Source organism: Notolepis coatsorum (assembly GCF_963971535.1).
Source record: "Notolepis coatsorum genome assembly, chromosome: 10".
NCBI classification, from domain to species: Eukaryota; Metazoa; Chordata; class Actinopteri; order Aulopiformes; family Paralepididae; genus Notolepis; species Notolepis coatsorum.
The window spans coordinates 106388663-106401162 of NC_140174.1; the positions used below are offsets into that span (position 1 = coordinate 106388663).

The 12500-nt window shown below is 43.8% G+C and overlaps 1 protein-coding gene across 1 annotated transcript in view; it reads left to right on the top strand.

Moving 5' to 3' along the window:
* LOC311235671 (glutamate receptor ionotropic, delta-1-like) overlaps positions 1-12500 on the top strand; it is a gene marked incomplete at both ends in the record, with an annotated part of 337043 nt that overhangs the window by 73338 nt on the left and 251205 nt on the right. The window contains 1 exon segment of the mRNA XM_084323135.1: positions 2917-3078. Within this exon segment, the coding sequence (XP_084179261.1) occupies positions 2917-3078 (162 nt within the window).

The following is a 12500-nucleotide window of genomic DNA, read 5'->3' on the forward strand; positions in this document are numbered from 1 at the left end:
GTTGGAGTGTCCTTGAGCAAGAACATAACCCCCTAACTGCTCTCGATGAGCAGGCCGGCACCTTGCATGGCTGGTTACAACATAAGTTGTAAAGCACTTTGGATAAAAGCGCTGTATAAATGCAGCCATTTATCATTCATACTGCACCATTCTGACTCCTTACAGTATTTACAGTTGCTCTGAAAATGTCAGAGCACGTCGACCTCATTCCTTGGCCATTTTCAATTGACACACACAATGTTCAAACAACACCCAGTGGTACAATTACAAACAGATGAATATGTGCCGTCATCCATCCTTTTGCACTGAAAGGTGTGTTTGAAAAAGGTGATCAATAAACCAGTACCGATCACTCTGGAGGTGATACACCAGCAACATTGTAAGGCAGCGTGAGACAGGGCTGTGCAGAGACCTTTAGAGGGGCAGGTGCTAACATTTTAAAAAGGGCACATGTATCAAAATGTTAGAACACCAACTACAGCGTAACATAACTTACTGTGTGAAAATACAAAATAAACGTTTTTTTTTAAAGGTCACTTTGGTCATCAAGGGGCACATGGGCAGGTGCTTGGGCACCCAAAGTCCCCCCACCCTCCCTCTGCACGTGCCTGGCGTGAGACAAGCAGATGTACCAACAGTGTAGGGCAGCGTGAGACAAGCAGATGTATCAACATGGTAGGGCAGCGTGAGACAAGCAGATGGATCAACAGTGTAGGGCAGCGTGAGACAAGCAGATGTATCAACAGTGTAGGGCAGCGTGAGACAAGCAGGTGTACCAACAGTGTAGGGCAGCGTGAGACAAGCAGATGTACCAACAGTGTAGGGCAGCGTGAGACAAGCAGATGTACCAACAGTGTAGGGCAGCGTGAGACAAGCAGATGTACCAACAGTGTAGGGCAGCGTGAGACAAGCAGATGTACCAACATGGTAGGGCAGCGTGAGACAAGCAGATGTACCAACATTGTAGGGCAGCGTGAGACAAGCAGATGGATCAACAGTGTAGGGCAGCGTGAGACAAGCAGATGTACCAACATGGTAGGGCAGCGTGAGACAAGCAGATGTACCAACAGTGTAGGGCAGCGTGAGACAAGCAGATGTATCAACGTTGTAGGGCAGCGTGAGACAAGCAGATGTATCAATGCGTCACAGCGGTTCCATTATGTCTCAATCTTCTATTGATTTTTCTGTCATGTATTTTGATATATCGAGCTGTACCGCTTTGCCACAATCACCACAATCACAAATACCACTTATAAATAAAGCATCAACTGTGGACATTCACATTTTTACCCCCTGAGAGGGGTGAGATCTCTCACCAGTTTGTTAAGGTTGTAAGAGCTGGGACCTGCCATCATGACTCCTGTGACCTAGTCCTATACTCTCACCAGTTTGTTAGGGTTGTAAAATTATTTTAATTTGCTATGGGATCATCATGTCATGTTAAGTTAACTGTTAAGGCAGAGGGACTGGACACCAGGGTGACATTCACAGGTGTGCAGACTTGAGCATGTGAGGTAAAACATGCACTGGAGAAGGAGCCATGCCCACAGGAAGCAGAGATTGAGGGTGTGACAAAAATAATCATTAGATTAGTCGACTAATCGAATGACAAAAATAATCGTTAGATTAGTCGACTAATTGAAAAAAAATTCGACAGATTAGTCGATTACCAAAATAATCGTTAGTTGCAGCCCTAGTTGGATGAGTCTTAAATTCTCCCAGACAATGCTGCCAGGTTCCAAGGTCCTGCTGGCCTGAGAGACGGACATTTTGAACTGAGAGCTGCTTGTTACCTCACGGACATGGTGTTTGTGTGTGTGTGTTTATTTCCAGGTCAAAGGTAAAAAAAATAGAACCAATCAGCATGCGGGTCCAGGTCTTCCGTCTGTTAATTTCCTGACTATGTTTGTGCTGTTGAGCTACTACAGAAGAGAGCTGGTCATGAATTGCAGCCCGCGGTGTGATGACTTCACAGAGACTCTGACCAGAGATTGATATGATCTGCAGCAGATCTCCATCTGTGTCCTCTGAAGGCTCCTCTGCTGTTTGAGGGGGACAATGTGTTCGATTCGCTGTTCCATGCTCACCACACACACAATGAAGACAATGAAACACACACACACACCCTTGCACGTCTGCACACACGCACACACACACACGCACACAAAAAGAGAGAGAGAGATAGATTCACACTATACTTTATGTACACATTCTAACTGTATTGGTCTGATTATCCATGCTCAGGTGTTTGGTAAACATTGCACACAATAAACATGTCACACACTAACCTTGAGTTCAGCTGAGCAAAAACGAATGGTACATCTATCATGACTCTAAGCATATTACCTAAATGTGTTTATAAATCTATCATGACTAAGCATATTACCTAAATGTGTTGATAAATCTATCATGACTCACATATTACCTAAATGTGTTGATAAATCTATCATGACTCTAAGCATATTACCTACATGTGTTGTAGGTTCTAATCTGAATGTAGACAATGTTGCCAAAAAACAAACAAACAAACAAACACATACAAAATAAAGATAAACCTCTGGGAAGGATTCTTTTTTGGGATGTTGGAGAATGTTGCATCATCTTCCCAGTTTTTTTTATCCTGTCTCCAGTCTTCCTCTCCTTTCATCGTGTTTCTCCTCTCCTCTCCTCTGTTTTTGAATTATTTATGAAAACTGAACTATTTATAAAAAAACATAATGGAGAGTGTGTTAAATGTCAGGAGACAGGCGTGTCAAACTTCTAAAGGACTATACAGTATTTTATATTTCACAACTAACTATTTTCTCCTCTCTCTTCCCCCTCTTCCCTTCTCCTCTACCCCTCACTTCATCTCTCCTCCTCTCTCATCTTCTCTTCTCCTCCTCTCTCCTCTTCCTCTCCTCTCCTCCTCTTCAGGTGTCTAACCTCTACCTGTATGACAGCGTGTTGATGTTGGCCAACGCCTTCTACAGGAAGTTGGATGACAGGAAGTGGCACAGCATGGCGAGCCTCAACTGCATCAGGAAGTCCACCAAACCCTGGAATGGTGGCTGGTCCATGCTCGAGACCATCCAGAAGGTACTGTCTTCCAACATGGCTGCCTGTAACATAGCAACGGAAGGAAATCCATACATATATATTATGTATGGGTATACCTGCACATAATCCTTTCTATATACCTACTGTATGTATACACCTGCATACAACTGATATACTGTGACTCTGTATGATAGCATGTAATACACACAATAATGCTGTATATACCAATTTATATATATATAGGGACACTTTAACAGTGCTGAATACATTTTGCAATTACAGGTCAGTCCTAAATGGTGCACCCTGCAGTAAACACTTGACAGGAGATCACATCTCCTACTCAGATCTAAACCGGGGGGTGACGCTGGTGCCCTTTTTCTCCAATGTTGATACAATTATGTAAATTATTGCATCTACTTTAAAGTCAATGTTATGAGTAAAAACGTATGAAACATTTTAATGTCATTTTATTAAAGTCTAGCAGCTTGACGGCCTTGTTTTTTCCGTGGCATTTTCAAGCAATCAATAATTGAAGTTAGTAAATTAGCATCTTGTTGTTTTGCTGCAGCGTGGCTTGGTGCCAGAGCTCATGAAGACCCCAGTTCAACAGAATAGCTCTTTATTATAGTACACACCCTTACCAAAAATCATGGTAGTTTGATGGGTTTTCCCATGGTACCGGTCATTATATAAATACTTATTCTCTATGTATACTGTTTTGTACTTAGAGGAACACGGCACCATTATGGGACATGCACTTACCGTCTTCTCCAGAGTCAGACAAGAAGATAGATACCAGCCTCCTCTCTGGGCGTTCAGTAGAAAGCTATCTTAGCAAAAACTAATGGAATGGAAAGATGAATGGATACGGGCCACTACACTGTAAAAAAGAAAACTGTAAAAACAAACTGTAAATGTTTGGCAAGAACGTTTGCCAAATACTTACTGTCAAATTACAGTAAATCAAATACATTTACAGATTACAACCTTTATTTAAAGGGGAACTATCTTACTGTTTATTTCACTATTTGGACAATTTTACACAATTCCTGTGAGTCTATGGAACACATCTGTAAGGTTTTTCTCAAAATAATTCATTGTTTTATATTTCTAATCGAGTACTCAAAAGCAGCATTTTTCCACTTCAAGATTTCAAGCTGTCTTGCGATGGTCTCCGCCCATACTCGCAAATCGCTTTGAGTGACAGTCAATCCAACATAGTCTGGTGAAAACGCACCTTATGTTATGGATGGATCATCACCGTTTGTCCTCTTTCTCTTCATAATAATATTCAATAGTTCACTCTAGGCAATCGCCATTATAGGCGATCGCCCAGTTGTAGTCTGGACTCTGGGGAGCTCTCAACTCAGCGACAAATAATGCCTCGACCGGTGTTGTGCCGAATCCGACTCCCCCTCGCGCGAACATGCAGACACTATCAGATTTCTGTCATAAAACGATAAAGCGGACAGAAATGCGGGAACGTTTTGATTATATTTAAAAGGCTTTGACATTGTAAAACGAAATAAGTGGAGTTTCGAAGCTGTAAGCTGAATACAAGTCATAGGAACACCCACTTCTTCAACTCCGATAGGAAATGCATGCACACACACGGTACCGTAATACACAAACGGATGAATGAACGAGGTCCTACTGCTAATTAACTAATTACGACGTGCTGTATGTACTTACTGATTCAATGCTTTTTTTTGGTCCCAAAGACTTGGTACAGGCTAGCTCCCTTCTTCTTTAGCAACAGCCAGGAAATCACGGCAGCATTATAAAGTCCCTCGTCTTTGCAAAAATCCAAAAACGAACTTGGCCCATTGCTTGTGGAGCACGATATCATTATCACCTTATGATTTACCAGAAGTGCTGAGTCCAATGTAGTCTGGTGAAAACGCACGTTATCATCCATAAGTGTGATTGTTTTGTCCTCTTCTAATAGTCTCCACAAGTCGCGATCGCCATAGCTCACAAACTTGGCCCATTGATGACGGATCACGACATCATCAGGGAATGAATGCAGTGGGTGCCCAACAAACATAGAGGGGGGGGGGGGGCGTTATTATGCAGATGTTTGATGTCAAAAGTACGCTAAGTTTCAGATGACTCAATTCAGTGAGGGACAATATTGTGAGATGAGAATTGGATGAATGCGCCAAAATGAGAATTAGAGACATAGACCCCATTAATATAAACCCACATAGCTAGAAAACAATACTAAACACTGGAAAATGCCATTTATAAGATAGTTCCCCTTTAATGGTTAATGTTTTTTTTATAAAAGGTCATTTACTGTATTGTTATGGCATTTACACTTAAAGTAGAAAAACAAAAGTAATCTGTAAAATAATACAGTGAATTTCCACTGAATTGTTTTACAATGTAGCCTAGAGGTGTGTTTGGCCAACAGCTGCATGTATCGGTATCGGTTGATATCGGTATCGGAAATTAAGAGTTGGACAATATCGGTATATCGGTATCGGTAAAAAAGCCAATATCGAACATCCCTACTCACGACGACTTGTTGTTTCTCACTTCTCTCTTTATTCAACTCTCAGTTATGGGTCTCAGGTACACAGACTCGGAGCATCATCTCTGCTTGGATTCCCATACCCCAAGAGAGCGCACTCCAGGTGTACCACCCTCTTATACCCTCAGCCCTTGCCCCCTCCCCTCTACCAACCCCGGGCTCGCGTGACCAATAGCGTCACCTGCCAGCCCCAGGTTGGTAGAGCACAGAGTGACAGCTCGGCTGACCAATCACCTCAAACCCAGGGTCGTTACAATATACAGTATACACGACTGGTCTGGCAGGATGCCTAGTTGCCATTCAACCGGTAGCCTAGCAAGCTTTCAATGAGCTGTCATTCCTAATTTGACAGCTTAATCCAGGGGGCGTAGTTTTACCATTAATAACAAGAAAGTACTGTGTGATGTTGTAGGTCAGTTTAAAACTGTCTTGGAATCGTACCGAATACAACGCATGCATTTACACCTTAACGACTCATCGCTAAACTTTGAGAATGCCTGGCCTAGACCGATCTGCTGAGCCTAACTCTGTTTATTGGTCAGGTTCTGCACATGTCCTCCTGATCATAGACAGGGTCAATTTTCAGAAAATCATAACCCTGAAGGCATTTCTTGTTTATTTTTGGTACACAACATTTCTAGGGGTATTAAGGGGTGCTGAATCCAAATCTGCTGTATACCAAGCAAAAAAATGTCAAATAAGGCCTCAAAATTGAGAAATCCAACATGGCCGCCAGCGCCAGGCTGAAATCTATTTAAGTGCATATCTTTTTGACTAAACAAGGTAGAAACATGAATGATATGTTTGTATACATGAGGAATTTAAAATCATATCCTGATTTTAGATCAGTTGTGAAAATGTTGCTTGAAACTCATATTTATAGCAGAAACGGTGGTCGTTATTGATGCATAACTCATCAACCAAATAAGAAAGAAAAGCAGGATGATCCCAGGCCATGGATTTATTCATCAAACTCTTTTCTCTTGAATTTCTTTAATCAACATGCCATTTATGCAAATTAGATAGTCCTTAATATGCGTACAGTAGCTTAGGTACAGTAATTTATTGTCAGTCATCAATCGTATTCAGGCAGGTGTTGCAGGTATCTTGCAGTTGCATGATTCATCCAATGCCACTTTTCCTGAATAGAATAGAATAGATTATAATATAATAAAATAAAAATATTATTTTACCATATCAATATAAGTGAATGTTCAAGTTTCTTTATTAGTTGTCATACATAATACAGAATACTTTGCATGAAATGTTTCTTTCTGTGTTGCTCCTGAGAGTGTGCTAGATAATAACAAGATAGTATAAAATAAGTATAATAAGTATAAAATAGAAAGTCAAGTACGTAAACAAGTGTAAACAACAAAATTGTTCAGTGTATCTATATATACAGTACAGCTGGTACAAGAATGGTGAAGTATAGCTTAGCTTGTGGTGCCACCTTGTAGTGGTGAGGTGCAATAAGGAATGAGAATGATGTGCAATTTCCTTACCAATAATATAAATATAAAGTGTAAAGTGTGTCTAAAGTGGGTGCTACAGTGTGTTGTTTATTTAAGTGAGTGTATGTGCGCTGTGGGTGTGTTGATGGTTTGCTTATTGTTCATTGTTCATTCATTGAGCATCCTGATGGTCTGGGGATAGAAGCTCCTTCTGAGTCTCTCTGTGCTTGCCATGAGACTCCGGTATCGCTTGCCTGACCGCAGCAGATCAAAGAGGCAGTTGTTTGAGTGGCTGGAGTCTTTGATTATTCTCTTAGCCTTGCCCATGCACCGCTTGTTGTAAATGTCTTGGAGAGTGGGAAGCCCACTTTCAATTGTGCGTTCGGCTGAATGGGCCACTCTCTGTAGTCTGCTGCGGTCTTGTGCAGTGCCCAAGTTCCCAAACCAGGAGGTGATATTGCCAGTCAGGATGCTTTCTATTGTGCATGAGTGGAAGTTCTTGAGGATCTTCTGACTCACGTTGAACTTCCTTAAGCACCTAAGGAAATAGAGGCGTTGTCGTGCCTTCTTGATAACACTGTCAATGTGTGTGGTCCATGTCAAGTCCTCGGATATGTGGACTCCGAGGTACTTAAAACTGTTCACTCTCTCAACCGGTGCCCCATCGATGCTGAGGGGGCTGTAGTCCCTGACCCCGACCTCCTAAAGTCCACAATCATCTCCTTTGTTTTGCTGACGTTCAGGGAGAGGCTGTTCTCTTGACACCATCCCGCTAGAACCTTAACCTCTTCCAGGTAGGCCCTCTCGTCGTTTGCAGAGATCAGGCCCACCACTACTGTGTCGTCAGTCAGCAAATTTTATGATTGTGTTGTTGTTCCGCTGTGCCACACAGTCATGTGTGTACAGGGAGTGGAGGAGGGGACTCAGTCAGGACACAGCCCTGGGGGGCCCCTATGTTGAGAGTGATGGATGAGGAGGTGCAGTTGCCTGCTCTCACCACCTGGGGTCTGCCCGTCAGGAAGTCCAAGACCCACTGGCAGAGGTCATAGTTCAAGCCCGGGTCCCTGAGCTTGGCTATGAGTTTGGAGGGGACTATGGTATTGAATGCTGAGCTGTAGTCGATGAATAGCATTCTCACATAGTTCCCCTGCCTTTTGTCCAGGTGTGATGCTGCTGTGTGCAGCACATGGGCTATGGCGTCCTCCGTGGACCTGTTAGGGCGGTATGCAAATTGCAGGGGGTCCAGGTTGATGGGGAGGGAGGAACAGATCTAGCATCCGAGGTTGGTGGCAGAGTCTCTTGTGGACGGCCTTTGCAGAATAACTCAGGCACACCATAGATCTTGCAGATGAATCTCTCTGTTGATGTCACAAGATCTTCTGTGAAAGGGCCCTTCCCAAGGCCAGCAAGATCAGTGTGATGGTGCTTGAACACCTGCCAGGCTGTTTTCTTTCCGTGACCACTGAACTGGGACACACTGTCACATCCGGTGAGGGCATGGAAGGCAAGGATTGTGTCCAGTTTATCATCAGATAGTAGCTTTCTAATGTCATGCACTGGAAAATATTTTGGATCCTTCGATGTCCCAGCTTTCATGTAGAGATGCGTACATCGGATTCTGTCATAGTGAGCCAAGAGTAGAAGCAGCACATCTGTGTCACGCGCTGACACAACGATTGTTTCCACTGGAGCCTGGATGAGAAAATCAGACGTGTATCAGCACTCAGAGAGGAGACTTCAAGATCTGGATCTGTTGACTTGACAGTTGTCCCTTCAGCAAACCTCTCTGATACTACAACTACAGGTTCATCATCCGGGCTGTGCTCTATCAGGTGGTTTGAGAGTAGTTGAGCGATATCTGATTTGTTGTCTTCAAGGGCCATGAAGCTCGACCAATCGGCAGGAAGTGGAACAGACTTGTTTTTGATTTCACGACGTACTGGCCTGTGGCGCTGTTTGCGTTTCACCCTTGTGCCTGTTTTGATGGATTGGTCATGGTATCTGTCAAAGACGACATCTACTCTCTGGTATTTTGCTCTCATCTTCAACACGGTGTCAGTGAACTTGTTGGCATAGTCACTAGGCTTGGGCGGTATGACGGTATTAAGGTATACCGGGGTATTTAGAAATACCGACGGTATTGATTTTCAATACCGTCCGTCACCGTCAAAATCACAGATGCGCTTCAGTTTCTATAACAGTGAAACAGAGTTTTGAGTGTAGTGCACACACGCGCCAGCAGAGGGCAAGACCGCTCTAGTGGAGCGAGTGGGTCACAGCGGTGTTCACGTTTTACGGTAATGTTGCGACAGTGCTGTGAAAATACCATAAAGCGCTGTGACGAGAGTTGGTGTGTTGTTGTGGAGCAACTGGTGGAGCAAGCAAATAATCCGTCTCTTATTATATGTGAACTAAATAGTACAAGGTTTACACAACAGCCCCCACCCGCCTTTTTATTGTATTTGTACCGTCCTGTACTATCCGCTGTCAGCTGTATCTCAGTCTGTGACGAGCTACTGAGCTTGAATAACTAGCGTTAGCTCACGTTAACTAGCGTTAGCTCTGCGGCTAATCTTAGATTACCCTGAACTAAAATCAATGACTAGGTTATAAAGCATTCGAGTAGTTTTCACTGCACATAGAAGTAGCCAAACAACGGGAGCATTTCGGGAGCATATCATCAAAACCCAGGCAATTTCTAGCCCTTAAGGAATCAAATAGTCTGCCATGGCTAGATGCTAACGCTAAAACGGTGCGGGCTTCTACCGGTGCGGGACTACCATTCTGAGAGCTGACGATGATTTGTTTACTTGGTAACAACGCCCCCCCCCCCCCCCCCCCCCGCTGATGAAAATGAAAGTCATACCGTCAAATACCGTGCACCGGGGTATTATATCATAAAGGTTTGCCGGTGTGAAAAAAAGGATACCGCCCAAGCCTAATAGTCACCAAATGTTGTAGTGTCAGGTGGCTTTCCGAGTGCCATTACCAGAGCTTGGCCATCAATGACCAGGCAGCTGGGTCCCTGAAGGGTAAGATCTGCAGGGGTTTTAACTTGTTTCGTCAGTATATTTGCGAACACAGACTTGTTGGTGGAATGTAGACTCCCGTTAGTTGTGGCCAGAGATGGCGAGATGGGCATGAGCTCATGCTGGAGGATATTGTCAAGGTCTACCTTACGACCTGCTCTGTAAGCTGTGATGAGCATTTGTAGAATCTGCCTGTCCACTTTGATGGTGTTTTGCTTGTTCTTGGAAAGTTGCACAACTTCATACAAAGAGGCAAATGTCTTGGCTTTGTTCTTTCGAATGGGTGATTCCAGGTTCAGGTGCTGGTCACTATCTGGAGGTTCACACAAACGTTTGTCCACAAACATGTTCAGTTGTGCCTGTCCAAGGTGTTCTGCGCCAAGTATGGATTCTTGAATCTCCGATGTGACTACGTCCTTGTTGATGTACCGTATGTAAGAAAACTTACAAAAGCACATTTAATTCAGGTTTGTACCTTGTGTAGTCACACTTACTGTAACTCATTAAGCCCCACCATTTATTTTTTGAAAATTCGCCTAAAACAGCATGCTTACATTAAAATGCTTATATCCAGATTTATAAGAGCTACTTGCATAAACTTGGTACCTGAAGAAAGCTAAGACTTGGGGGATTCTAATGTTGGTGTCGAACACTGTACAGTTATTACCAAATTGCTGTAGTATTCCTGCAAACACTGAAGAAATGTCATTTTTTGTATCCTCACCTATACAAAGATTACAGTTAGACAGTCAAAACCACCCTTGTTACTCATGGTTGCACCCCAGCTATATTCCTACTTTCTTCCTCCATAGGTGCAGATGTTCTGTGCAAACTTTCATGTCAGTAGAATAAAAACTGTGGGTTTAGCACCTGTTTTTGTGGAGAGAGGGCCTGGTGCTGGCGGCCATGTTGGATTTCTCAATTTTGAGGCCTTATTTGACATTTTTGAGCTTGGTATACAGCAGATTTGGATTCAGCACCCCTTAATACCCCTAGAAATGTTGTGTACCAAAAATAAACACGAAATGCCTTCAGTACTTTATACAAGCACATTTTCTGAAATTCTGCCTAGTCTATCACTATGAGTGCTAGTTTCACTGTTCCACCAGGTATTAGACTAAAAACATATATATATATATACTCCAAGAGAAAACCATGCATGCAACGTGAATAATCTGTCAGCATATCGTGGTCAATCTGGCGTAAGATCTTTCCAATACATCCATTTTGTTCATAGATAATAAGCCGTTAATTGAAATTGTATTGTGTGTATCTGCCAGATTGTGAGCCTGCATAATGCAGGCTGCTTTTCCAACTTGGTCTCAGGTGGTATATAGCATACAGTTATTGGATCTGAGTTACGTTATTGAACAAACCAAACCATGAATAAAAAAAATATATTTGCTTGCATGTGTTGTAATAAGGAAGACCCAGGCCTGCAGTGTTATGAAAGATCTATTTCACTAATATCTTCTTCACTAGAAGAACTATATGTCACGGATAGTGCCGAGCACCCAAGCGCAGAACACAGAGTCAGGCAGGCAGGTAATGTGTGTTTATTGGGGAGTCCAGGCTGAGGGGGGTGAGGAGAGGTGAGGAGCCAGGGACAGGACTGGGCTGAGATGCAGGGCTAGAGGCAGGGCCGGACCTATCACATTTGGCACCCTAGGCAAGCTTCACCACCCCCCCAAAAAAGATCAAAACATCTTAACAGTTCTCCTTGGCACGTCTCTCTTCTTCTTATTTTCTTCTCTTTTTATACTGCGCCCCGGATGGCTTTTGCCTCTTCTCTGACGTTAGTCTTTCTCTCCTCGACGCTCACTTTGAGAAACACTTGACCGATATCCATCAATGCGCAGCGCTCTAGCATGTTCTGACTGTGAACACCTAAAGCCTAAAGTGGGGCGGCTATGGCTCAGGGGTAGAGCGCGGCGTCCAATGATCAAAGGGTTGGTGGTTCGAATCCCGCTCAAGCCCATGTCCATCCCATTGCCGTTGTGTCCCTGGGCAAGACACTTAACCTACTTGCCTCGTATGAATGTGTAATGCATGTGAATGAATGTTGGTGGTGGTCGGAGGGGCCGCAGGCGTTGATTATTCGCCACGCTTCCGTGAGTCTGCCTCAGGGCAGCTCTGGCTGCAATTGTAGCTTACCAATTGCCCCCCCCCCCCCCCCAACAGACCGATCGACCGTTTTTACATTTCTGGCTCATTTTCCCTTATGTTATATTTTTTTGTTTTAAATGTCAAAATATTGGTTGCCGATATAGAGGGGGGTGCAAAAACTGTGTTCAGCAAACCTCTGGGCGGCGCTCTAGGCAACCGCCTATGTCGCCTATAGGAAGCCCCGGCCCTGGCAGGTCCGGGGTGAAGAGGAAGCACAGCGGCTATAGGAAGCTCCGGCCCTGGCAGGTCCGGGTGAAGAGGAAGCACAGGGGCTAT